Source organism: Stigmatopora argus, chromosome 1, assembly GCF_051989625.1.
Source record: "Stigmatopora argus isolate UIUO_Sarg chromosome 1, RoL_Sarg_1.0, whole genome shotgun sequence".
Lineage (NCBI taxonomy): Eukaryota > Metazoa > Chordata > Actinopteri > Syngnathiformes > Syngnathidae > Stigmatopora > Stigmatopora argus.
The window spans coordinates 7401767-7429580 of record NC_135387.1 but is presented as its reverse complement, the minus strand read 5'-3'; the positions used below and the strand labels follow the sequence as shown (position 1 = coordinate 7429580).

The following is a 27814-nucleotide window of genomic DNA, read 5'->3' as shown; positions in this document are numbered from 1 at the left end:
ATAGGGCCACTGTGGAGAGCATCCTAGCATACTGCATTACAGTGTGGTACGCTGGAAGCACGGCAGCAGACAGAAAAGCCATGCAGAGTGATCAACACCGCCCAGAAGATCATCGGCTGCTCTCTGCCCTCACTGGATGACATTGCCAGCCCTCGCTACCTCAGCAGAGCCAGGAACATTGTCAGGGACCAATACCACCCTGGTCCCAACCTGTTCCAGCTGCTGCCCTCTGGCAGACGCTACAGGTCTCACAAAGCACGGACAAATAGACTTAAGGACAGTTTTTTTCCCCCACAGTCATCAGGACTCTGAACTTGCGTTAGCATGACACACAATCCCTTCTGTGCAATAACTTCGGGGTGTGCAATAACAATGTGCAATATCTTAGATTGTGCAATATTTTAGAATTTACCTAGCCGGGATGTGACTTTTTATACTTTTATATATATTTTTTTGTTTTTTTTACTGGGAAAACGCACTTTGTGGAGTAGCACCACCAATTTCGTTATACGCAGCTGTGTTTGATGACAATACGTAAAGGCTTTTGATTTGAACTTTGATATACTTAGTATTCTCAATCAATTTCGTGTTATGATTACAGTTAGCCTTCGCCATCTTGCAGTCTATTCTAATCTCGCTATGCTACACATGAAGTTTGCTGTTTGCCCAATCATGCATTGAAAAGAACAACTGCGGTAGTACTACATCCAACAGTGACATAAAATATAGGAATTTATGCATGATAAACTCTTGAGCATGTAATAACTTCGTTATGTGCAGCCAATAGCAGTCTATAAAAAGCCCACCTTCATAAAATACATAAATATAACACCATATGGCTTTCATCTATAAAAAACGTAGCACATACTTCAATGTGTGTTAAAGTATAAAGAATTTAACACCTCCCGCGTGAAAAGACAATTGGCTCGCTTCAGTAACTGTAATGACACAGACTGAGAGTTGCCTTTCTTTAATTGTGACCAAAATCTTTTAGCTATGTGCTGAATTATTTTACACTCCCAAGAGAAATACTACAGTACAATTATCCATACTTTTTACATGTTATATATATGTATGTATATATTATGCATATACTAGGGGTGGAAGGGTTCACAAAATCTTCGGCTGTGTAGTCAGTTTTCAGTGCACTAAGTGATGACTTTTAGATAAATCAGTTGACTGAAAATTTGATTAAAAGTAAATCTATCATCTTGTTGTTGTCTTAAATCGTATCAAAATGACAACAAAAGCAAAAATAGAACTCTATCGTTTAACCAAAGGATACAACTGCTTTTTCTAAGTCAACCAGAAACAGTGGGGGGGCATCTGAAACACGTCCCGAACCGTGAATTTTATGAACTGTTCCACTCCTCATGTATATAAAGGTGCAAAACCAACACAAGTTATTATCCATTGGTGGAAGCAAACAAATATTTCATCTTTCTACTCTCCAACCAACTTGCATAAACATACAACTGACAGGTGAAATGTGGGAAAAGGTGTGCCAATAGAAGTTCAGAAAAAATATATAAAGTGCTTAAATGTATCAAGTCACTAACCAATGTTAAAACATAGCGACAATTGTTATTGATCTGTTTTCACACAGCTTAAAAACAAATTGCTTTAATTTTCTGTATTTGGTATTTTAAGTGATTGAAATTAATGCTTTATTTATTTCAGTTCTCAAATAAACCCAAATTTTGATCTTAATAGTTTGAAATGCCTTATCGTTGGCCCAAGTAACATTTTGAGTTCACTAAAACAGCAATAGTCAGAGGTTAGACACGGTTAGACACATGGTAGACAACATGAGCAGTCAAGACAATTGAATATTGTCCTTTGTGAGCATTAACAAACATTTTATGCCACATTTTTCATTTTACACACATTGCGCTTTTTTTAAATGGGTAGTTTTATGTCATATGAATGGTGAAACTGAATTTTCTATTTGTTTCTTCAGTCTCATTATAGTACCCAGTTACTGTTCCACTTGATCATAACTCTTTAAATAACTTTTCACATCTTTCTTACTCTTATTTACAGAAGAAAAAAAGCATTACACTCGCCAACTACACAAGAATTCATATCCCTCTGTCATTTTAGTGTACTGAATGCATTGTCTCCTTCAATAAATACGAATCAGACAGGGATCCACAGCTAGAGAGACAAGGAAAATAAAGCAGAATCTGAACTAGATATCCCCCAAGATTCCCTTTTGAAGTTGACGTTGTCAGGTGGCTGCTGTTGATATTACTTGCTTTGGTGCAGGTACTGCTGGGTGAACATGTTGAGCTCGCTATCAAGCCAGCCCGCTTTGTTCCTGACAAGAAAAAACACAAAATTGGGGTGAAATCAGCAATCTTCAGTTTACAAACTAGTTTAAGGCAAAAATCGGCTGGTCACCAATTCAGGCTGTCCCCCACCTGGTGCCTGTAGTTGGCTGGGATAGGCTACAGCACCCCCCGCAACTCGTGTGAGGATAAGCGGTACGGAAAATGAATGAATTCGTGAAACGGTGCCTTAGCATGAAGAGATGCCATAAAATCTAGGCTCTCAGAATCCAGCCACTAAATAATTATTTAAACAACTTTTCAATTTAGTTGTTTTTGCTTGAAATTTCGATTCTATTGTTTGTCTAATGTTTAGAGAATAGCAAAGAAAACATAACTAGATAAGAGTTAAACATTTTACTCACAAGTGATTCAGGGTGGATTACATTTTCCTGTTGGTTTGACTGATTTTTGCATTTATTTATTCTTGTTGTATGTAGTACCTCCTTGAAAATTTGAATATTTGAAAATATGAAATTTCCCAAATACGGGATGAATAAAGTTATCTAATCTAATATAAAACATTATGTTCTGTGCACACAGTGTGAGTGAAAATTTCCATTAGACAAGTATTGTCGACAAATACACGTTTGTTTACAAAAATGTTGAAACTATAAATTGTTGATATATTTATTTATAGAGATGTTGCACTGAAATATTCTTAATATAGTGCGAGGAAGACAATTGTTTTTGACAGATTGTCAACGAAGGTAACCAAGGTTAATTTTTCCATTTACAGCCAGTCAAAATGGAGTGAACATTCAGGGGTACCAATTGCAGACAATGAATTGATAGTTAATTCATTCATTTCCCAAGCCGTTTAAACTCAAGACTCGCAGGGGAGTTAATTTGTATTGTTGAGTAATGTGGATTGTTTTCCTAACAGACATCAATAACAGTTAAAGACAGAAGACAGAAGACGCTTGGTTGAGAACTGTTTTCGCAGCAGCAAACGTTGATATGACTTGTTTTTGGGAGTGTAAAACATGCAAATGCATGTGGGTGTTATTCCTTGTCAATGAATATTACCGAGCCATGTGTGTGTGTATTAAAGTGTTGCTAATATCCGTTCTATGTTGTGTACACTAATATAAAGCTAGCAGGTGGAAAACTTAATTAGATTAGATAACTTTATTCATCCCGTATTCGGGAAATTTCATTGTGACAGTAGCAAGAGGGTGAGAATACAGACACAGGAAAATACATTTTAGACATTAATAAATAGGTAATAAATACATTAATAAATGAACAAATATATAAATAGATTAATTAATATATAAATAAATAATGTGTGTTTGCATGTATTTTTATGTGTGTAATGTTTTTAAAGTGTTTTTAGATGTAAACTTGGCGTCTCCTGGAGTCCAATAAACAGCTTTAAACCATCAACATTTACAAGGTTTTGAGGGGAATGTTGAAAATTGCCAAACAATACCTTTTCCTACTGCAGTGTCAAGGCCGATCACCAAGATTGACCTCTATTTTATTTTTTGTTTTTCCTAAATCTCCGATATCCATCTCAGAGTCATCCAGCCCCAACTCAGAATGTCATGCATTTTTTTTACCGTAGCAGTTTAGCCTTGCTCTGCTTGGTATCCAGTAGTTCAATCTTGCCATTCATTTCAGTGATCTCATCTTCAAGATTCTGCCGTGTCACGTCAACCTGCTGGCAGAGTTGGGCAAAGACCCCAGCCAACTCCCTGAAGTAGGCAGCAATACACAAAGTGACAAAGAACAGTTGAATGATGGAAAAGGAATATCAATATAACTAGAATGTCGTATGAATGCTCACTGTTGCACTTGATGACTGCAGTTCGATCCAGTGTAACTGACAATGAGTTGCAATTTCTCGCTAGCATAGTCGACAAACTGTTTCTTGAAGGCGCGCTCTTTGGCCCTTGTTGTCCAGGTGAGGCGCTCGTACACAAAGAGAAGCCCGTAGAGACCCACGGACAGTGCGATTAGACGCCAGCCAACCGCCTTCCAGATCTGCATGTGCCACAAGAGCTTTTCTTGACACAGAACCTATGTTCACTCAATGTACTGTATTACACGGACTATAATACACTTATTTTAATTTAGATAAGAAATAATGCAATGTGGCCCGGCAGCTTCACAGTTGTGGTGGGGTTTGCATATTCTCCCATGTGAGTTTTCTCTAGGTACTCCGGTTTCCTCCCAGATCCCCAAAACATGCCTGATAGGCTGGTTGAACACCTAAATTGCCCCTAGGTGCAAGTGTGAGCGTGGATGGTTGGTCATCTCCTTGTGCCTGCAATTGGCTGGCCACCGATTCAGGGTGTCCCACGCCTGGTGCCGGTAGTTAGCTGGGATAGGCTCCAGCACCCCCCACGAGGGTAAGCGGTTCAGAAAATGAAGTAATGAATAATGCAATGTGCGCAATTGAGGTCTTGTGACTCTGCTTTTCTTGACTTAAATTGTCACTTGACATTTTGTTTGTACAGACGCTCCCCTACTTACGAACATGTTAGGTTCCGAGCGATTGTTCATAAGTTGAATTTGTTTGTAAGTTGATTCAGTGCTATATTTTGTATTATAATTTATGTTTAAGGCCTATATAAGTATATTGAAGGTTTATATAAGTGCATTTGTATGTTTAAGGCTTGTATAAGTAACACGCATTGGTTTGTACTGAAAAAAACGGATAGAATATGTACAGTACTTATAGAGAGAGAGAGATTTATGTATTAGAAACTGGACGAAAGAAGCGATCTAACGACGATTGCACAGTTTTCTTCTTTTTTCATCATAAATGATGCGGTAGCACTGTATGGCATCATTCAATTGATATGCAAACTTTGTGCGACGTTCAATATTTGGGTCCTGCTGCTCGATTTTTCTGTTTATAAATGGTACTGACGGTCGAACGATTCAAGTTGTATATATGTGCAACGCTCACCACTCTCACGCGCATCAAGCTTCGTTATTATTGCCACTCGTTTCAAATGAAATGGCTTGCCTCTTCCTTGCAACTCCCTCAATAGAAGCATTTCGCTTTTTACCAACCATATTCAATAATGGATGCACGAGATATTTAATGATACAAATGAAAATGGTTCTTTGCCCACTGGAGATACGTTCACGCACTTCCGCATTGCAACGAAGAAGGTAGATACTGGGTAAGCTGAGCCCTCACAGCGCCAGGCGTATTAGCGGCGGAAAGAAGCACTACTCGGAAAAAATACAAAATTGGACTTACGAACATTTTTCGACTTAAACGCAATTTGCAGACATGTTCGTATGTACCGTTGTTCGTAAGTTGAATGTTCGTAAGTAGGGGAGCGTCTGTACTGCAAAGTTTGTTCGCTAGTGTAAACATAAATATATGGTGTAGTATTCTATATGTATTTTTTGCGATATACATTAGGCTGATTTTGTTGTTTGTAGCTTTTAACTCGGGGCGGCCCGGTGGATGAGTGGTTAGCGCATCGGCCTCAGTGGGGGACCTGGGTTCAAATCCAGGTCGGTCCGCCTGTGTGGAGTTTGCATGTTCTCCCCGGGCCTGCGTGGGTTTTCTCCGGGTAGTCCGGTTTCCTCCCACATTCCAAAGACAGGCATGGTAGGCTGATTGGACACTCTAAATTGCCCCTAGGTATGATCTTGAGCATGTCTCTTTGTGCCCTTCGATTGGATGGCCACGAATTCAGGGTGTCCCCCGCCTCTAGCCCGAAGTCAGCTGGGATAGGCTACAGCACCCCCCACGACCCTAGTGAGGATAAAGCGGTTCCGAAAATGAGATGAGCTTTTAACTCTTTCATTATAATTGTCAATTATAATTCAGAAAGCAATGTTAAAGGTTGGCATTGAGAGTCTTGTTTCACTGTCGATGAGGGATATAGGTCCAATCCTGTTTGACTGCCCTTTCAGTCAAACTAGACTTGACGTCTATCGCCATCAATGGCAGGCAATAAGGTATTCATTTAAAAAGGAAAAAAAAAAAGAAAAAAAATGCACATTTTAAAAACCCATTTTTTTTCCCCATTTCAGTTTCTCTGAAATGGCATCATCGGGTCCGATTTCCGATCGCATGACAAGATCTGGGACATCTCTAGTTAGTACTGTAATGTATAATGTTTGTTCCTGGTATCTGACAAAATATAATCCGCCCACCCAGAAAACTTAGTTCCTGTTTTTTTCATGTTCAATGAGCATTATTTGGTTAGTGGAACTTGTAATCATAAATTACGATAGAAATTCACTTGTTAACCTCCTAAGACCCAGACCCTTGCAAGGCATGCATTTTTATTTTCTCTTTGATATTTAGGCTAATTGGGACCTGATGAGTGTAAAAACAAAAAAATATCTTTTTAAATGATGTAGTTTGAGAAAAATGATGTCCACATCATAAGTGGACGCCAGGCCCTTGTAGTCCAAAATTTAACATTGTAGTCTTGTGACACCCAAAAATGTGATGTCCACACATGTGAAGGCCAGATCCTAGGAGGTTATTGAAATGAAATAAGGAATTGTGTCCTCACCACACCACCAACTACAAGGACGCCCATGGAGGTACGAGAGGTCAGCGAGGCAAGTCCAGTAACCATGGATACCATCAGTTCCTCTTGTGTCATGGAGTTTTGTGGGAATGGAGGCATGCTTGCACTTACAGGAGTAAGTGCTAAAGTTCGAGGGATCTGCAAGAAGAGACTTTATCAACCTTCACAAACTAGTTAAGAAATTACATCAACAAATTAATAACAATAGATTAAATCGTATGTCAGTTGCTCTAACTTATGGGTTGTATTTTCTGCACTTCTCAAATGTCACACTTTTCTAGAAACATTTTTATTCATTTCCAATTTGTTAAAAGGCGGACGTTCTAAATTTCAAGTTATTTGCGAACTATGGCTTTGGGATATTTGGAATATGAGTGGTGAACCACTGCATTAACACACAATATAATACAAAAGGAGCATTGTGTTTTTGTTTTACTTCTTACTATTGGAGTAAACACATGGATATTAAACACCACATAGCCTCTAAGCTATTAGCAATAAAATGACATTTTCCCCATCTCCATACTGCAACTCTTTCCCAGTTAGGTTTGACCGCAAACCATAACAGAGCAGTGGCTATACAAACAACTTGACTTTAAAAAAAAAAAGTGCATCATGGCCCAGAGTCCTAGGCTATACTTTGTAAAGGGCTCCACCTGCAGGCCAGTCTATATTATTGAAAGATGATTTCAAGAATGACTGAACTTTTGATCAATTCCTCCAGCATTTAGGGCAGAGACCATTCTGTTAAAAGGGTCACAGGTTTAACCGGTAAAGAGAGCCTCCTAACCAAACTGATGTGTAATCGGTTAAATGAAGTGGTTTGCGCACCCCTGCACAAAGATGTCAAATGCATTTAATGTAAAATTGGAGCTGGAATTAGTGTTATATTAAAATTTACAGATTTCTCTTAAATAGGTTTGACACTATTTGAATAACAATAGTATTATTTGATTAGTCCACTTAAGGTTAATGTCGACGACTTAAATTCTCAAGATAAATGTATTTATGTATGTATTTATGTACGTATTTATTAGTTTATTTATTTGTTTGTTTATTTATTTGTCTGTTTATTTTTACCAAGTGTTCTTCAATACATTCCCAAGCTGGGAGTATATTGAAATCGTATATCGATTTTGGTCAGGCACAACCCATTGTCAATCATTTATGAGAAGCTAAACAAACAAACTTGCAGAAAATGATCACTCACTATAAAATATAACCAAGAAATTTCCTGAATGCGGGATGAAATAAAGTTCTAATCTAATCCAATCTAATTACTGTGAAAATAAAAACATCTCATATTGATTGACTCAACATGTCAAAGAAAAACTAAATGCTGGTAAGACCGAATTGATTTTATCTCGTAAAACCACAAATCCAAAAAAACGCAATTTTCTTCTTGATTAGGGATGGGAACTTTGGGACTACAAGCCTGACCGCTTGAACGCGGTATGGGAATCATTTAATAGTTAGTGGGCAGACTGTGGCCATCAGAATCTGATGTTTATTTTTTGATTTTTTTACGAATTGTAAACGACGCAACAGCCCCAAAAAATTTAAAAAAAAATTTTTTTTATATCTACTCAGTCATAAAACAAATTTGGTGACTAGTTGATTACAATTTTCTAATAAACTGTGACAACAGTTCAAAAAAATGCTATATAAAGATCAATAATAATATAAGCAAAATTGGCCAAACAACTTTCCATGACAACTGTCACAAATGGAAAATGCCCTAAATGCTAATGCATCGCTGTCGTTTTCCACCAAAGGAAAGTCCTCTCGCGGATAGTGCATCACATTCGGATTCTCTCTGGCTCTGTTGCTAATACCTACTAATCACGATTCTGCTAACACCATAGCTTGTCTGTTCATATCACCAAATACCCTGATTACCACTAAAGAAGAGTGTAACCTACATCAGAGGTCACCAACTACAGTCCTCAAGGGCACACATGCAGTCTGTTTTTACTGTCTCCCTCCTCCAACACAGCTGAATCAAATAACCAGGATCGTATTAGGCTTCTGGACAGTTTGCTGATGAGTTCATCATTCAATTCAGGTGTGGTGGAGGAGGGAGACATGGAAAAAAGACTGGAGAGGGGCCCTCGAGGACCAGAGTCGGTCACCCCTGACCTACATCCTTTATCCATTTTGCCTATTCAATGTGTGCACTCTATGTAGTTACCTGGTCGCTGTAACCCATAAGGGCCCGTCGACTGTTCTTGGGCCCTAGAAAGCGGTTAACCAGCATGGTCCAGCCCAAAGAGAAGTGAAAGCTGATATCCTCCTGGAAGTCACTGCAAAGCTTGTCGCAAGCTAGGTCATAACTAAGACTGAAACATTGGCGAGGAACCAGCTTGTCCACCTGCTCTCTGGCTGTGTTGGGAAGAAGAGGCTTCAGGCCCTCTGTGTGACACAAGGAAACACTGACTGTGACATGCATAGGGTATTCTTGTTCAACATGATGAATTTCACTAATTGCAGGCCATTGACAGTGTCAGATTACGTGGTTCTTTTCATCCATCTCCTGTCAATTTAAACTAGTTGATCACATTTCGATATCCATCCCGTTGAACTGGGAAGGTGGAAGTTTAGCACCGTCAATGGCAGCCAACGAGTTAAATGAGCCCACCAATAAAATCAGTTACATTATATACGACAGTAATACAATTACCTATCATGTCTGTCTGCGTGTTCTGAAGAGCCGTGGTGATTGTAGTTGAGCACCTTTCTGACATGTTCTTTCCCAGACACTCTTCTATGTGACGATGGAGCTCCTGACAGGCAAAATAGAGAACTTTTTGATTTAGTCGCACTTTTTTGTGGGGTTATAACATTTACCAAGGTAATTTCTTATAATAACATCTCATTTTCTGAGCCGTGTCATCCTCATTAGGGTCACGGGCAGTGTTCCCTCTAAGCTGCGCGCGTGCGCAATTGCGCACTACTCTCGTCTTCTCTGCGCAGCAGCAATCATATGGCGCACAGTAAAAAAAAAAAAAAAATCGTTTTTTTTTTTTTTTTTTTTTTTACTTACCCCTTTCCCCATGATGGCGCCGTTTAAGCGGCAGCCAGTGGCAGTAGCTCTGTCCACTTATGTTTTTCGTGTTTTACAGCATGTTTTACATGAAAAATTAGAGGGAACATTGACATGCACCTGCTTGTGGCAGGTGTGATACTGGTGTGCCCATAGCGAGCAATGATGATGTCGTGACCGGATGATTCGCCTAAAGACGTTTCGCCGACGGACGTTTGACAGACGGACAGGTCGCCGAATGGACGTTCCGCCGAACGTTCATTCGGCGACCTGCCCGTCTGTCAAACGTCCGTCGGCGAAACGTCTTTAGGCGAATCATCCGAGTACCGATGATGTCGCTCACACTGGTACTCGGTGCGCTCAGGGAGGTTGACTTTCTGCTCAGACCAACGAAAAATTAGAGGGAACATTGGTCACGGGGGGTGCTGGAGCCAATCCAAGCTGTCTCCGGGTGTTAGGGTTATTAGTGTGGATCGATTCTCTCTTGCAAGACACCGATTATGAGTCAGATGTCTGTTTTATTTGTCCGTGCATTTGGGAATGCCTAAAGGGTGAACCTATCACCGGGCCAGTGGCAGGGGACACCCTGAATCGGTGGCCAGCCAATCGCAGGGCAAGAGGAGACGGACAACCATGCACACTCACACCCATACCTAGGGGCAATTTAGAGTGTCCAATCAGACTACCATGCATGTTTTTGGAATGTGGGAGGAAACCAGAGTACCCAGAGGCAACCCACGCAAGCCCGGGGAGAACATGCCTTATAATAACATTTAATATTAATTTCAATGTTCTTGTCTACTGAACATTTTTCCCCCAAAAAATGGCGGGCTGCCAGCGGATTCTCTAACACAGGGTTTTACAAGATTTTGGAGGAAAACCCTGTCTGTATTTATTTACCAGTTGTCAACTGCAGTATGCTAAAATATGCTGAAACTCACTTTCTTGTACACCTTGAGGACAACCTGTGAGGGATGGAAATCCATGTGAAAATCATCTACTAGAACATGGAGCTTCCGGATTTCTTCTGCCATACAATTGGAAACCTGGACATAAGGAGAGGCTTTGGGTGAAATTACTTCCAATGCAAGATTTAATAACCCTTGTAAAATAATGTAGTTTTTTGTGGAAGACTTTACAGAAAGCAGTATAAGCCCAGACTTCATTTGCCAAACAAGTAAATTTGCTATGTTGTCAAGAGGTGGCTCATTCTAATGTCAACATTTATGTCGAATGCATGGTCGTTCTCACCTGCCTCTCAACCTCTTCGGTGATTTTCTTGATCCTAGCCTTGCAGTCCATCGACAGCAGGTCCAACTGCTTGTCTATAAACTCCAGGCGATCTTGACGGTCTTCTTTGGTCTCAAGACAGTAAACCCTGTAGTCCAAATACACACACAGATTATGGAGTAGAAAGATATTTCTTCAGGCAGGAATAAGAGTTTCCTCGCCATGCCACATGGACTAACACACCCCGAGTCCATCACAGATGTTAACTTTTGAACTGTACGGTAAATGGAATCTTGAAGGTCTTTTTCCTCTATTGCCCGCAAACCAAAAACTGGAAATATTATTTGGAGCACACATTACTAAGCTGTATCAAAGTCTGATAACTTCAGGCCCTGAGAAGTCCTGAGCATTTATGCGTGTTATTGGAATTACTGTGTTGACTGAGTATGGTTTCTGTGCTGATACTAAGCAGATATGGAATATTTGAATCATTTTCAAATCTATGGATAGTCCCAAACTGTTTTTTAAAGCAGCTGTTTTCCAGTCTTTTGTTGTACCTGTCCCAATTATATTGGTATAAAATGATAATCTTCTGAAAACACTCATCAAAATCTAATTGGACGATATTTGTTAACATATTTATATTGGGAGCGGTTGGCAATTTGAATATCCCAAATAATTTTAGTGCATTTGAAATGGGAGGATTAGAAATGAAATGAATTAAAGTCTACTACTTACAACTAACTGAAATTCACAATAAAGGATGAACAGATCAGATTAGACAGCAGTCATGATCAATGGCATTGAAAGAGTTGAATAAAAAAAGATATGTATACATGTGCGTATATATATATATATATATATATATATATATATATATATATATACACACACATATATACATATATATACACACACACAAATATATATATATATACATACATATACACATATATATATACATATACACATATATACACATATACACACATTATATATATATATATGTGTATATGTATATATTTGTGTATATGTATATATATGTATGTGGATATATATACATACATACAAACATAGTCGAATAATCAATTGAATACTATTTCTACAGTGTTTTCAGGGTAGTTTATATTTACATTTTATACAGCGTACAACCTAATAGGAATTGGATTTTGTAGTGTGTAGAGTTAAAATAAAATCATAAAACTATAATTCATCGCAATTGTATTTTTTACAAACCTCTGTTCCTGAGCGGCAATGTGTACTGCATCCATGATATGCCGCAAAGCTTCAGAGATCTGTTTTGCCCGCACTGTGTGCTGTTCAAATTTTGTCTTTACAGCGGACTGAGAGATGCATTCCTAAGCACAGCAGACACATGAACAAACCAGTGTCAGCACAAAAACGTTGAGTTAACAAATTACACATTAACATTAGGAATGACAATTTGAACACAGCATGTGTAGTCTACAGAATGTTAAGAGTACATTAGTCTTCAAATCTAAGGGTTTCAAATTTCATCAGGTTGTTTGAGCATGTAAATTTTTTTTTAGCAAGGTAGTTCAACAAAAAAGAGAAGTTAGAAAAAAAAAATAGAGGCGAGTTACAGCTCAATCGTTCTTTCTTCCATTACAACAGTAGGGAACCTGCTATGTGTTCCTAAACAGCATATCAGCACAGTGGCAAATGCTATTTCTTTTGGTAATGGATTAATTGAAATTCTCAGATTAACCAATGAGAACTATCTTGAAGTATTTACAGATCCTAACTGCTTTAGCCCTGTAAAACCTCACCGTTGAGGTGCTTTCAGTTCTGAAGTCATACACTTTTTAGCACTTAACAGGTTTACGTAGCCACAGGCAGTAGGGGAAATGTTTGGTTGGTATCATGGCTCCATAATTTCTTACTTTGGCATTTTACTGTGTCACCCTGCCCAGATTGTTTTGTAGCTTGCAGAAATTAGAATGTGAAAATTAACCGCACCCAAAAAATGTTTTGGGGTGGGGTAGAATAGAATGGAACTATGGACTTTCTTGGTGTGAATACGCTCTGAGATGAATTAAAGTGATTAGACATTTTAGCAATACCTCAAATCGCCTCTCGAAGTTCTGAAACTCAAACATCCTAGCTTGAAATCCCTCCGCAAGTGCTCCACCTGAAATTCAAGAATATACAGAAAACTGGCATTTAAATAAAGTTTTAAAATGAATAAATTTGCTTTGAACTCACATTTGTGTTATATGATGAAAAATCATGCAAATTATACCTTTAAGAGCTAGCTAGACCAACACTTGAAATGGCTCCCTCTAAAATTACCGTAGTACCTTGCTTTATGAGTATACTCTTGTATTACCAATCTTATTTTAAAAAAATGCAAACAATGTGGCCCCAACCCTAAAAAAGAAAATGCATCTAATGATTTGTGAGGAACTGTCCAATCTCACCCGTTTCGGGCATTCCTTGAGCTTTCTGCACGCGTGCCTGGAGAACCTCCTTTGCAGAGACAAAGAAGATGCGATCGCTGGCCTGAGCTTGGTCCACAACACCTAGCTCATGCACCAAAAAATTGGTACAGCGATCCATATGTTGACGGCGTACCTGGCCAGAATAATGTAGTTAGGGGCTGTCAAATACTGTGCTTTAAGTCAATTGTATATACAAAATTATTTCTTAACTTCTTAAGTGTAAACCCGGCTAACCTCATCCATGTACTCAGGTTCTGAGGCTGAGGCATCCCAACGGTTATTAAGAATGAAGATGTTAGGACTGGAAAGTCGTTCGTTGACTTTGTGAAAAAAAGACTTTTCCTGCAGAGAGACAATGGACAGGACTTATATCTTACATTCCTCAAGTCCTTGCAATATGTATTTAAAATAAGTATAGAGTCCATAACACTTGAAATAGTGCTGCATGTCTGAATAACAGTCAATGACTTGCGTATTTAAAAACTTGAAATCTGACATTTTTACTTCCACCAGTAGGTAAAACCTATGGAAGGAGCGTATATATTTGGTTCCCTATATCTGTATGTTGTGCTCAAAATAACTCAATATAGAAATAATCAAACTTGTAGATGTTTGAAATAAGAAATGAAAGAGTAGAATAGAATTTGAGGTAATGTGGTGAAAGATGTCAGGAGATACGTGTTATAAAACAGGAATAAATGGAAGGATTAGTATTCTCAAATTTACAGGATATAATTGTAATATGAAAGAGAAAAGGAGATTCAATGTTGTGGTGATGAGTTCAAAGGTCAAAAGTCAGAAAAAATGTGGTGTTCAATACATCTCAAGAACAAATAAAATGATTTTTATCAAACTAGCAGGGTATATTTGCACTACGAAAGGGAATAGGTCATTCAATTTTGGGGTAATAAAGTCAAAGGTGTGATGTGATGAAATGATGAAAAGTGATGAAATTTCGAGACATGATGGAAGAGAGTTCCCACCCACGTTACCAAATATAACAATACTTTGATATTCACAGCTAGCGCAGAGACCCCCTCTCCAGTTATGAAGAAATTTTGTGAATATGATTTACCGTCTGCATCAGCGTAGACTCCGAGTTTGCCACAAGTACAAACACGTCAGCATCTAAGCAGAACTTGTCGATCCAGCTGTCCAGTTCTGTCGTAACGTCAATACCTGGGCTGAATTAAAAATGAGAAAGTACCAGGAATTTATGTATTTCACACAGAAAAAACTGTATAAGTCTTCTGCATATAAAGCACTTATTATCTCTGGTGATGTTTATAGCCAATCATTAAGCTGCTTAATGTAGTCTGAGAGCGTCTAAAGCAGGGATCATCAACTCTGGTCCTCAAGGTCACCAATCCAATCTGTTTTCCGCGTCTCCTTCCACAAACTCACCTAAATCAAATGATCAGAACCTCAGCAATCTCTGCAGAAGGCTGACACCAATCCTGATTATATAATTCAGTTATGCTGGAGAAGGGAGATACGGAAACCATACTGGATAGGTGCCCTCGACGACAGGGGTTGGTGACCTCTGGTCTAAAGTAAAATATATGCCTAACCTGTCCACCAAAACCAGATCATCCCTAAGCAAAGCACATTTCGCTTTAGGCCACATGACACAGACTAAGCTGCCTGCTTCCAAGTCTTCATCCTGGTGGAGCGCGTGGGCTAATTGGTTCACCGTCTGGAAATTTAGACAAAGAAATTAGCCTTACTTGAAAGAAATTTAATTATGATACCCGCCTGCATTAAAAAAGCGCTCAAACCTTAATGCTCTTCCTCTCCTCAGAGCCTTCAGTAAGAATGAAAGCTTCATTTCCATCTGTTCCCTCCACCCTCAAGAAACAGTTTGTGGTATGGCCAATACCAGAAGGTAGGACCTTGTCACATAGCATGGCGTTGATGACTGAGCTTTTGCCATTGCTGGTCCTAAAGAACAAAAATACTTGCGATATATCAGAAAGAAATCATCAAACAATACATTGGTATGATTGTTGTGAATGCAGTCATTTTATTTTATTTTACAGGTTGGAAAAGAGGCACATACCTCCCAAAAAACACCACCTTCATATGCCTCCGTGCCAGTACTTCTCCAATCCCTGCTACCTTATTGAGGTAACTTCGAACCTCCTGCACCTGTTCTTCAGTTGTGACTGGATCCAGCTCTTCATTTTTGTGTGCATCTAACAGAGTGGTAAACAAAATTTTGATTAAATATAATGAGTAAAAATTCTATAGTCCTTTAAGCAAAGTAATGCACAGTAGAAATCAGATAATATTTGCTTTTTTCCTTTTGTAAGTTTTAAAACACGTACACATGAATGGGCGGCCAGGTAGCCGAGTGGTTTGCAGTTCTGGATGAGGGTTTGAACCCAGGCCGGCCCTAACTTTCTGGAGTTTGCATTTTCTTCCCCGGCTAGGGTGGGATTTCTCTTAGTACTCCGGTTCCCTCCCACATCCCAAAACACACACTCTAAATACCCTTGGGTATGAGTGTGAGCATGAGTGGTTGTCCGTCTCATTGTGCCCTACGATTGGCTGGGCACCAATTCAAGGTTTCCACTGCCATGTGCCCACAGTTGGCTGGAATAATCTCTAGCACCCCCCGCGATAAGTGGTTGTAAATGAATGAAATATATGAATACCGTATTTTCACAACTATAAGGCGAACATAAAAGTCTTAAATTTTCTCCAAAATAGACGCCTTATAATCCAGTGCGCTTTATATAATGGACCAATACTAAAATTGTCATCATGATAAAATAAAATAAATCAGTCAATAGGGTACACCATCCTCTACAGCTCTCACAACTATGGGAAGCAGCCCCCGACTCTACTATTTTCCCCGTAGAAAAAGTACTGCGCAGTGACTGCTGGGATATTTAGTTCTTTTGTCAATACACCCAATGGATTGTGGCCTGGACATCGACATCAACACAGCTTTACGAAGCATGGAAGGCACCGTTGGAATAGTTACGCTAGCTACTCGCTAGCTAATGGATTGTGGCCTGGAAATCGACATCAACACAGCTTGGAAGGCAGCGTTGGAATAGTTACGCTAGCTACTAGCTATCTACTATTTGCGAATGAATTATGGCCGCCTGGACGAACGTATAAAACTCAGCGTTTTCAATGACTCATTCAGACAATTGTTCAATTTGGACACAGAAAATGAGGACTTTGATGGATTTGTGGGTGATGATGACGTGAGTACATTGTGAAATGGCCAAATAAAGTAAAACCGAACTCAGTTTTGCTTCCGTTGCCTTTTTAAAAACATGTTTTTAGCGTATCTCCATATGTTTAAGCTGGTGTATGTTTTGCTATGCCTGGCTGCGTCTATAAAAACAGTGCGTCCTTTTAAAATACAGAAATAACTCGTTACTGACACTGTGGCTAAAAATACGATGCGCCGTATAGTCGTGAAAATACGGTACATGCATTTAAAAAATAAAAAGAACATATACTGCCTTTGATTAAAAAGATATATGTGCTTGATGAAAAAAATAAATTAACAATTAAGTAAGACATATTAGCTAAAGAGTGCTTAAGATCCCACAATCCAAGAGCAAGATTTGGGGCAGTCAAGATTGAAACGAGTAGTGAACCAAGGACTTACCATCCAGAAATGCTGCGCTTTCCTTAATGTATGCGCCTAATTGTTCAAAGATCCCATTAATCTTCTTCTTCGCTGTGACAAAATGCTTGAGTGGTGACGCGTTCACCTCCGCCATTTGTCTTTTATCCTTCTTGCAATGGATTGCGTTGATGTTGGGCCGTGTGAAAACCAGAGACATGGCACTGGAGGGAGAAGCAATGGAAACAATCGTTAGATATCATTTGTAGATTATCACTGTAATTACTTGAATTAGAGTTTAAGTGGAATATGAGGACTTGTCTCTTAAGGCGAAAAAAATGGTGGAATATTTCCATGGGAAGTCAGGATAATTTGAAATTTTTCTTTGGATTTAACTTAGATTTGGGGGTAATTGTAAGGAAAGTTATAACCAGGAATATTTGGAGTCATAAGACATCTAAACTCATGCAAATTATTAGAAGAAAAAAAACATTAACATACTAGAAAGAAAACCTTTATCAAGTTGGAAATCATTATTAATCCCGAATATTCGTTTCTGCCAAAAATAATTAGGTAAAATTCACAACAATATTTTGGCACCATGTCAAATAAATGTCACTTAAAGTAGGGTCGCCAGCAACATTAACTAAACTCTTAATGACTTGAAGACTAGTATGTAGCGTCATAAAAATAGATTTACAAGAGCAAATTCGTAGGATTGCGTCCATTGCCATTTCTTTGATATCCACGAGCAAGATGGGAGTACAACCAGATCACAGCTCATTTTAAAGATTTTAAAGACCAATTCTAATTCATCTTACGTTTTGATTACATTCACACGCGTTAAGATTGCTGCTGCGTAATTTCCAGCTAGTTTCAGAGCCTGGCTAGCATGGAAAGGCGGCGACTATTTAGAGGGCAACTGGGGACAACTTTTTGTTCGTTTCTTCCTGGAATTAGATCTATTGTAATTGGCATTTCTTCTTACCGATGGTTAGTGCTCGTTCTTCACAAATCATCTACTTGCATCCTCGTCTTTTAGCGGTGACTAACGATAAAATACTATGGAATATCTGTAGCTCTCTGGTCTCAACAAGCGAGACGCACGCTGCACAGCACTGTCAAAGCTATAAAAAAAGATATTGGCAAGCCACCCTAAAGGGTTTTAACGTGATGACCTGAGCAAAAAGGATAACGCTACTTGCTGCATAATGTCACTTGTGCGGCACCCACAACAGACGCCCCCTCGCATCTTCCGGCTTGGTAATGTGGGCTCCAACAGACGGTTGTTGCAAACAGCGCCACCTGCTGTTCCGGTGGAAGGACGACTGTTTTTGTTAGTACGTGTACATAGTATTGGAAGTGAGCATAAGTAGTATCGCATATACTAGAGCGAGAGCCAGATAAGGAGTTTTTATTTTTTAATATAATAATAAATACAATAAAAATATAATATATCATAATGCAATATAATGCGAAGTTTTTATTTGTTTATATATAATAACACAATAAAAACTATAATATTGTATAAAAATATAATATAGTAAAGCAGGGCGGCCCGGCGAATGAGTGGTTAGCGCGCCGGCCTCACAGTGGGAGACTTGGGTTCAAATCCAGGTCGGTCCACCTGTGTGGAGTTTGCATGTTCTCCCCGGGCATGCGTGGGTTTTCTCCAGGTACTCCAGTTTCCTCCCACATTCCAAATACATACATGGTAGGCTGATTAGACACTCTAAATTGCCCCTAGGTACGAGTGTATGCATGAATGGTTGTTTGTCTTCTTGTGCCCTGCGATTGGCTGGCCACCAATTCAGGGTGTCCTCTGGCCTGAAGTCATCTGGGATAGGCTCCAGCACCGCCCGCGACCCTTTTGAGGATAAAGCGGTTCAGAAAATGAGATGAGATCATATAATGCAAAAATGTAATTTTTTTATATAATAAATAAAATAAAAATATACTATATAATAATTTTAAATTGTTTTTTAGTACACAGTAAATTTACTGCATCTCGGAGATTTACGAGAACAAGAGCTGTTTGGAAATAGAGCAATGTAAAGTTATTTCAAATCAAAGGTTCCACTGTCTGTAATGTTGAGCATCCACTCTCCCGTTGGCTCATCATGAGCATCAGACATCAAGGTTTATAGAGAAAACATATGAAAATTAAGTATAAGAGTGTATTTGTAGTATCTACGCCTTACAGAAAATTTACGGCGTTTTAGTGTTCCTACATAAAAATGAACACAAGATAATTATGCATTCCTTGTTTATTTTGAATAAACAAGGTTAATTATTGCTCTTGATTAGGGGGTACATGCTATGCGTTGAGTGAAAGCTCATTTAATTAGAAAAAGAGGAAAAAAGGAAGGGGAAAATAATGAGAGTAGATACAATTGGATACACTTTCTGTGTGGTTTAGTCTATCCCAATTCTCCTTTCAGGATAAATCAAACCTTATTTTGCATGAATTCAGTTTGCTCTCTACCCGTTTCAGCTTTAATTGAAAAACACAGAAAGAGAGTAGATCTACGTATTTATTTTATGTACACAAGAAAATGACAATTCTCTTTTGCTTTCCTGGTCTTGATTGCAATGAAGTGGTAATGCAAACAATTATGACAAATAAATGAGCGAACTTTGTTCACAGCTAACCAACAGTAATAGAGAATTAACTGCATTCCAAAACTACGGTTGGTAAAATGAGGTCATGCTTTTTTTAGCTCACCAGAAAAAAAGTAAACATAAGTTCAGTTGTTTACAGATCTCTGCCCACAGTGTAAAATGTATCGTGCATTATGCCGATAAAGAGGAAACATTAGAATAACTGAAGTTACTCAAAATGTTGTATGTGTACAATTAAGTACTTATAACCAGAGCCTGGTTAACATTCATTTCCCACACTGCCAAATATTGCTGCTATACAAATGGATGAGGAAACACAAAATGTGCATATTGACATGAGAGGTAATAGTGATCATTCCAAAACAGAAAAACAATGGTCTACTTTAAGATGACATTAAATGTTACAAGACATTCTTGTAGAAAGGCGCTCATTATGTCCAGAAAACATTCTGGTCCTTTATCTGACAAAATACTGAAAGTGATTCAATTCATGAGAAGCCTAAATTGCAGTGTTGTTCATTTCAAGGATGGCCCACGGTGAATCCTAAGTATCCAAAATCTGCCCTTTTTTCCTCACTTCATATAACAAATACATAGAGAGAGAAGAGCAGTACTAATAGTCAAGCCTAAAAAGTACTCTCATTAAACTATGGAGCTACATTAAAAAAAATCCTATATTCTTTTCTGCAGTTCGATAAGCAGTTGCCTGTCACTTCTGAGGTAGTAATTAAGTAGAAATATCATTAAAGGCAAATACACAGAACAATGCTTGATTCAATGAGATACACCTCTAATCAGAGTGTGTATCCTCCTTTCCTTCAAAGTTAAATTTAAACAAAATAATTTTCAGTGGTAAAATGTATGTTACAGCTTTAAACATTTTATAATATTGCAGAAAGATATGAAAAGTAGAGGTAGAATGTTTAATTATTATATTATAATAATCAATGTCTGCCACTATATTGAGAGTTAACTCAAAAGCTACCATCAAAAGTTTAAAACTAAATGGAAAAAAAGCGCCAATATATCTAGAACTATAAAGAAAATCTGAAACCCTTATTTCTGTGTTTGAAGTACAAAACATTTTTTAGAAATGCCATTAAGTGCTATAACCCTGTCGAGATTACACTCTTTGAAAGACACACAACAGTAGCATTTTTGACATTGGTGCAACACTGAAGTTAGTGACAATGCGAGTGGAAAAGTCAGTCAGCTGACTTAATGGATTTAGAAGAGAGGGGCGCTCTCACTCTTTTAGCTTGCCTTCTTTCAAGTATTTCAAAACTCGCTTGAACTAATAGCAGTGATCGTGAAGGAAGTTTCCACTCGATTGTGTGATTAGATTATAAAAGGAATGGATTGAAAACTTCATTAGAAACTCTTGCGCACCAGCAGTATGCCAAATGAAAATTGGCTTGCGGTCATTGATATTGTTAGAAAAGGCTACACATTCACTAGTATAATTTGTGCTAAGTCAAACGAGCAATGATCATAACAGCTCAAAGAAGACCTAAATTCCTAAATTACATTTAGTTTGACCGTCCATATTTTGCCTTAAAACATTTACAATTGGCAAACAGATGCAGTATCCTCTCAACACCAATGCATTTACTAAAACCCCATTACACCATTCAGAATGTAAATACGTTTTAGGAAATTATTTCAAATTAGGGGCTTTAAGTATTAAGTCTTTGTGTCAAAATAAGGAGAGAAAACTGTTTGGACACTTCCAAACCTCAAAGTTTCTACAAAATCAAACATTTACGGGGCTGGGAAATTTGTTCTTCATTATGCTCCAGGTTGCAATATATGATCTCATTACAATAGTATTTGATATGGATGGTAATGAGACACAAAAACCTATAGAGAGGAGTTCATCCATGATGCCCTTACACTTCACACACAGTCAAAATAATTTCAGACTAGACTATGTAGTAATGCTGGGGAATGTGACTCTCCAGGTCTGAGATTTCTTAAATCAATGTTGCAGAACCATCACTAGATGTCCGTATTGCTGAAAACCAGTGTTGTGATAAATCACCACACAACACAAACAAGTGGTGTCTAACTAAAACACAATGGTTTTTGAGACCTCTATATTTTTTTCACCAAATAATTACAAGTATTTTATCTCGTGACAATTTTCCCATATCGCCCAGCACTATATTATAGGTAGGTTTAAGCAAGTCTAAAATGATTTCAGGCTTGAAATAAAGTTCTTGTTCACTGTTCAAATTGTTGTTGTTTTTTTATAATCACATTTCAGTTTTGCATTTGACTAAATTTTTTCACGTTACTCTCGCAATTTCTTAAAAACGTATTAGACTAAATGGTTTTTACTTTAACCAATCGACATTTAGTATGACATAATTTGGATACATTATTAACAAATGTGAAGAAAACTGTCAAAATAGCGATAATTGTCTGATACACGGACTGGGTTTCTTTTTCCAAAATGAGTGGATCGAGGTAAATAAACTTTTGTTGCCATGTGACCTAAGAAACGTGATGTTAAAAATATAAAACATAACAGGAATGCCAAGGCATTGTGCAATGTTTATGAAGTTATCTAGAACTACTTTATATTTGCGCAAAAATTGATGAAGCCTGCTCTTCTGAAACAACCTGAGATTCCAGTAGCTATTGCTTCTATGCCCTGAGAATGGCCTGTATGAATTTTAATATTCAAAGGCATCCAATAGTTATAGACTCTAGGAAATAAACTGCATTTTACTATTTTAAGTATCAGTCAGACTCCTGAGGTGAGTTTCCTAATTTGCAAAGTCACCAACTACAGGATGCCTGTAAGACATTGACACATCGTCGGTATAGGTATATAGTCACGCTCTACACATTTTCTGAAGGCCTGTTTGGTAGGAGATGCAAAGGCACACAATTGCTTATCAGCCCAAATATCGACTAGTTGCACAATACAATATCCAGTGTAACAGCTATATCAAATATTTGCTGTTACAAAAAATAAAGTCCAATTCAAACACAGCCTTTTTAAAGAATTATGTAGTTCTGATCTTAGTTAGCCAGGTATTGTGCAAATGGTCAGTTTGGCTCAGATATTTGGTGTGAAATAGTAACCAATGTGAATAGATCTTTCACAAATTTACATTTCAATCATTTTTGTCGGCAGACAATGTACACAAGTTTTAAAACTACTTAACCGTGATCAACAGCTACTTGTGATTGGTTTGCTTTATAGCATTAAAAATGAAGAGCTATGTAATTATGAAAACTAAATATAAGTGCATTCTAATCTTGTGATCTGGGAAAAGATAGTAATAAAAGGTGAGCGATTCGTGTCACAATGCCTGTGTGGCGCCTTTGAATCCAGTGCTTGGAGCTGGATTTTCATTTGTGTCATCATGAGTGATAACTGGGTCAAGTGCATTAACGGTTGCGTCAGAATTGCTCTGTTGGTCATAGTGAGATAGCATTTATGCAGTCAAGCTTACTTTTTTTTTTAAATAATGAGGTAATACTGATGAGGTGATTTGTTGTGTTCAACAAAAATCAATCGAAGTAACAAAAGAAAAAATACATACATGTTCCTTTAAAAGATATCGTTTGACCCCTGACAGGAAAATGTGAATGCTACACTGTAAAAAAAGAAAAATTACAAAAAATGTCCGAATTTAACATTTCAAGTCAACCCATTTCACTTTAATTTTCAAGTTTTTGTGAAAACTAAAAAAAAAACATTGTTAAAATTTTAATTGAACTGGACTTTTGGTAACTAATTTGAATTTAAACTTTAAGTAAATGGTGCTTCAGATTAAGTGAATTGTAAATATGTTGCTGCGAGCGGGAATCGAACCCATAATGGCAGTGGAGCCCGCAGACAAGTGATCTTAACCCTCTGGCTAACAGTTGCTAGCATGCTCTTTTGAAGGCATTAGGAGGGAGGATAAGGCTAGGTTCACGCAACTTATCGTTTCAAATTCAGTTCATGGGATAAAATTAGTTACGAATACTGGAGGGGAAAAGTTGCTAAAGAGAACTCAAGTGTTTGAGTTTTGTCTACTTAAAATCTGAAGTGACTAATCGGAATTTAGTAATTTTTACAGTGTAGTTTGGTGGGCACAGAATTACCTATTGTTGAAAGGCTTGGTAGTAATGAGGTAATGAGCTAGAAGTGCTAACAGCAGAAGTGCTGTATGCCTGAGGTAGTTGGCTATGGTTGTGGGCAACAGGGCCCTGGGGCACATGAGCCTGAGGAGGCTGGAAGAAGGTAAACGGCCCTGAAGCCTGAGAGGACAACCCAGTGGTGGAGGTTGGTGAAGACGTGGCGGTGGTGGCAGCAGGATAACCCATCATTAGGCCACCCATTCCTACGTGAGAGCCGTAAGGTGGCAAGCCGAAAGGCAAAAAGCCCAAGAGCGGCCCGAGTTCCATGTTAGTGGTGCAGGAAAGCTCGGGATTCCTGGGCACGAGGTGTGGATCGCTGCTGACAGCCATCCCTTCAGCGAGCATCTCCCTTTGAGGAGAGCTGGACGTCGAGGTAGAAGAGTTGACAGAACTGATGTGTGGAGGAGGAGCCCCCTGCAGATCCAGCAGGAAACTGTCCACGTCTGTGCGAGGATATGAGGTAGATCCTTGTTGGTACCTAGGCATGCTGCTGTATGACTGCTGCTGCGGTGCCGAAAGAGGCTGCAAGTGATGGTGGTGGTGGTTGTGAGGCGATGCCGGGGGCATGTGGCGACCGACACCCATTGAGACCTGCATGAGGCCATGTGGGTGACTCATTCCAGACACAGGATTAGAAATGGGGTAGGAGTTGAACATGTCCCTAGTGAAGCTCTCCACGGGTTCCTTGGTGGATGAGGAGGAACCTCGATCTGAAGCTGCGGGGCTCGATTCCTTTACTGGACCCTGGCTGGTTGGAGTAGATGTTTCCACTGGGGTACTGGCCGTAACCAGTGGAATTAATCCCGCATCGTGTGCATGGCTCTTCTTCAAGTGACGGGTCAAGTGGTCTCTACGACCAAAGCGTTGGGCACAGCGGGGACACAAGAAATCCCGCCGTCCAGTGTGCACCACGGCATGGCGCCGCACATCCTTGCGGGTGTAAAAGCGGCGGTCACATCGCTCGCAGGAATATTTCCTCTCTCTTACCGACACAACAGCATTGTTGTTGCCCTCTGGCGGTGGCCTGTCAATATGGCCGCCGCCCAGGTGTTCCAGCAGGGATGGTGCGCCTTCCGAGCAGGGTAAGCCTGCGCCAGCACTGTGAGCTTCCAGTAGGTGCCGCCTATAACCCAGCTGCGTGTTGTATTGCTTTCCGCACTCCTGACAGTGGAAGCCTAGCTGTCTGTTGACTATGGGGGTATCCTGCAGCTGACTCTTTAGTTGTTCTTGCTGATGGAACATGATCCCACGGGGTTGGTGGCGTTGGTTACGTTGCAGGAGAAGAAGTGAGTGGGAAAGCCGACACAAGCAATAACCATGAGGATTCTACAGGTAGCTGCCCATCAACTCTCTGCTTTTAGGCCGTTGTGTTATCTCTGGGTGCTAGCAATAATACTAAGTGCAGTTTTTAGACTATTTATTGATCCCTTGTGGCAATGACAGGTGGTCTGTCCTGTCTTGGTGGGACAGGCCTGTGTCCAGCGCTTGGTTTCGATGACAGCACCTGCCATAGCAACCCCAAGAGGGCTGCAATCATGAGGGGCTTGAACTGACTGGATTTGAGATTATTTTGTTGGCGTAAGAGTCCGTTTGGTTTCAGCAGAGAGAAATCAACATATTAAATGACCTGAAAGATAAAGAACATATCACTAACTGAGTGAATTACATTTTCTGAATTTTTTTTAACATCGTGAAACTGCAACCCATTAGCTCATCAGAAAATGGCTTCACCATGCATGGATTATTAGCCAAGACGACAGAGAATGTCATAAATCAGAACACACCAGATATAGTCTGAATCAACATGTTGCCCAAGCTCCCATTTAAAAAAAAAAAGTTCCATAACTTGCATAAAAATTGAAAGAACTCTTACAAATTATGCATGGTTTGATTTATTTATTTTTTTATCTGCCGTGCAAATGCACTCTCATCATTCCAAACTTTTCCTGCCATTCCTCTCAGTTCAAATTGATTGGGCATCTAATCACCATCAGTGGCACTGAATGATAAGATTACACCAACGCCAACAGTATTGTGGGAAGAAACTCCATTACTACAACTTTAAACTGTCTGTAAATGTTTGGACAAGAGCCCAAAACAGATTTCGACATACCAATTCACGCTGCACCTTTGTCCTAAACGTGCTGTAAAGCAAACATTGAATTTGGTTTAGCTTGAACAAAACATGTATCATAAGACATGGCTCTCAACCAGTTTTAAAGGGTTTTTATTTTGAGAGGTTAGGGCTTACATTTCTTGTTATTAGATTTGGAAACATTTCCCTGGCAAAGTGGCTGCACTTTGATTCATTTGCGAGAATTAGAATCAGAAATATTCCCAATCAGGAATTTCAAGTCAACCGACAGCACCACCTTGTGGACTCAAATACAACAACAGCCGACTTGACTTCATTTTCTCTATTTTGCGCTCGTAACAGTGTTTAAAAAAATAGAGAAATATTTTTGCAACAGCCGAGTACGGGTTATCTGAAAATAAATATGTATATGTGTAGCCGATTGGTGCTTGACTGAACTGCAAAGTAGTTACGGGCGTGTGACCACAACTTGCCGTACCGGGGCTAAATTTGTCTGCTAACCGAACTTGACTTCGTGAATTTCAGTGAAGGATGGGAGTTAAACTCAAGACTTATGTAATCAAAATTTCAACGGAAAAAAAATCCATATTGGCTGTAAACACTATAAGTAAGTGTTCAAAGTTCCACCGAGGCACAACGACTAATTAAAAACAATAGACGTGCGCTTCACTAAGTTGTGCCGGAGTTTGTCTTGCGGGAGCTAACTCTCTGTATTACTCTAACAAACGAGCAACAAAGTTCCCCTCGAGTCCCAAGTTTACACGGTAGACGTTTCTTACCGCCTGGGGCAACGCCGCGATCTTCTCCGGGGCCCCATTTGGCCTCCACGTGGGCATTTCGGACAGATGAAGGCTTTAAAAGATGTTTATTCGAGTCTGGGCCTGAGCTGCTGGGGCCGCGCTTGAAGCCGTGCATTCTGGGAGCATGACGTCACACAGGCTCAGTGAAGCGACAGCAGTAAACTACCACTGGAACTCACCAGCTTGGAGCTCATTTTTGCTGCTATTATTCTCATCTCATTTTCTGAACCGCTTTATCCTCACTAGGGTCGCGGGGGGTGCTGGCGCCTATCCCAGGTGACTTCGGGCGAGAGGTCATCCCTGAATTGGTGGCCAGCCAATCGCAGGGCACAAGGAGACAAACAACCATTCACGCTCACACCCATACCTAGGGGCAATTTAGTGTGTCCAATCACATTCCAAACACATGCATGGGAGGAAACCGGAGTACCCGGAGAAAACCCACGGAGTCCTGGAGAGAACTTGCAAACTGGTGGACCGACCTGGATTTGAACTCAGGACTCCCAATGTGAGGCCAACGCGCTAACCACTCAGCGACCCTTGTGAAGAAAAGCGGTTCAGAAAATGAAAGAATGAAAAAGTACTACAGTATATCCAAATTTGAATAGAGCTGCCGCAAAATTATAATCATCTAGAAAACAAAAATCCTTTTTTCCAGTTGTGCAGCACCAAAATAAGGTTGCAAACAAATTGCTTAAATAATGGATTTCACATAAATAAGCTTATGCAGTTAATAAACTTGGTCACCCAATGCAATACATTGAGCTATTTTAGTTATTTGTTGGACATTTATTTTTTTTTACTTCAAGGTTTGTTTCAATAGTGAAAATGTATTTCGACAGATTTTTGCATGAAACTTATTGCTCATTTTCTTATCTTAACTCATTAACTGCCATACCAAAACATTTAAAAATGCTGATCTTTTTTTACCCTATTCCGACCATCTGAAAAAGACGCGATTGGGCCCAATTTCCAATAAATTCCAA

General features: G+C 39.2%; 2 protein-coding genes across 2 annotated transcripts; both read right to left on the bottom strand.

Moving 5' to 3' along the window:
* Positions 1-954: 954 nt before the first annotated feature.
* mfn2 (mitofusin 2) lies at positions 955-18447 on the bottom strand. The gene is made up of 18 exons (XM_077608344.1): positions 18160-18447; positions 17214-17395; positions 15642-15777; positions 15361-15523; positions 15154-15278; positions 14658-14766; positions 13817-13924; positions 13562-13715; positions 13205-13272; positions 12357-12478; positions 11142-11268; positions 10832-10936; positions 9528-9630; positions 9039-9259; positions 6830-6985; positions 4123-4319; positions 3896-4030; positions 955-2320 (listed from the first exon to the last, which is right to left on the bottom strand). Exons 2-18 carry the CDS (start codon positions 17389-17391, stop codon positions 2251-2253), a joined length of 2277 nt encoding a protein of 758 aa, XP_077464470.1. The 5' UTR covers positions 17392-17395; positions 18160-18447; the 3' UTR covers positions 955-2250.
* A 1240-nt stretch (positions 18448-19687) lies between these two features.
* LOC144082828 (zinc finger protein PLAGL2-like) lies at positions 19688-27068 on the bottom strand. Its single transcript, XM_077610266.1, has 2 exons — positions 26808-27068; positions 19688-25560 (listed from the first exon to the last, which is right to left on the bottom strand). Exon 2 carries the CDS (start codon positions 25173-25175, stop codon positions 23898-23900), a length of 1278 nt encoding a protein of 425 aa, XP_077466392.1. The 5' UTR covers positions 25176-25560; positions 26808-27068; the 3' UTR covers positions 19688-23897.
* Between the last annotated feature and the right edge of the window lie 746 nt (positions 27069-27814).

Bases quoted from the DNA above. Each gene is read 5' to 3' on its own strand.
- mfn2 (XM_077608344.1), bottom strand. From the start codon at position 17,391: ATGTCTCTGGTTTTCACACGGCCCAACATCAACGCAATCCATTGCAAG. The intron at 9,631-10,831 runs GTGAGTTTCAGC...TTTGCCTGTCAG, and splicing joins TCCTCAAGGTGTACAAGAAA to GAGCTCCATCGTCACATAGA. The intron at 4,031-4,122 runs GTGAGCATTCAT...TGCCTACTTCAG, and splicing joins TGCAGTCATCAAGTGCAACA to GGAGTTGGCTGGGGTCTTTG.
- LOC144082828 (XM_077610266.1), bottom strand. From the start codon at position 25,175: ATGTTCCATCAGCAAGAACAACTAAAGAGTCAGCTGCAGGATACCCCC.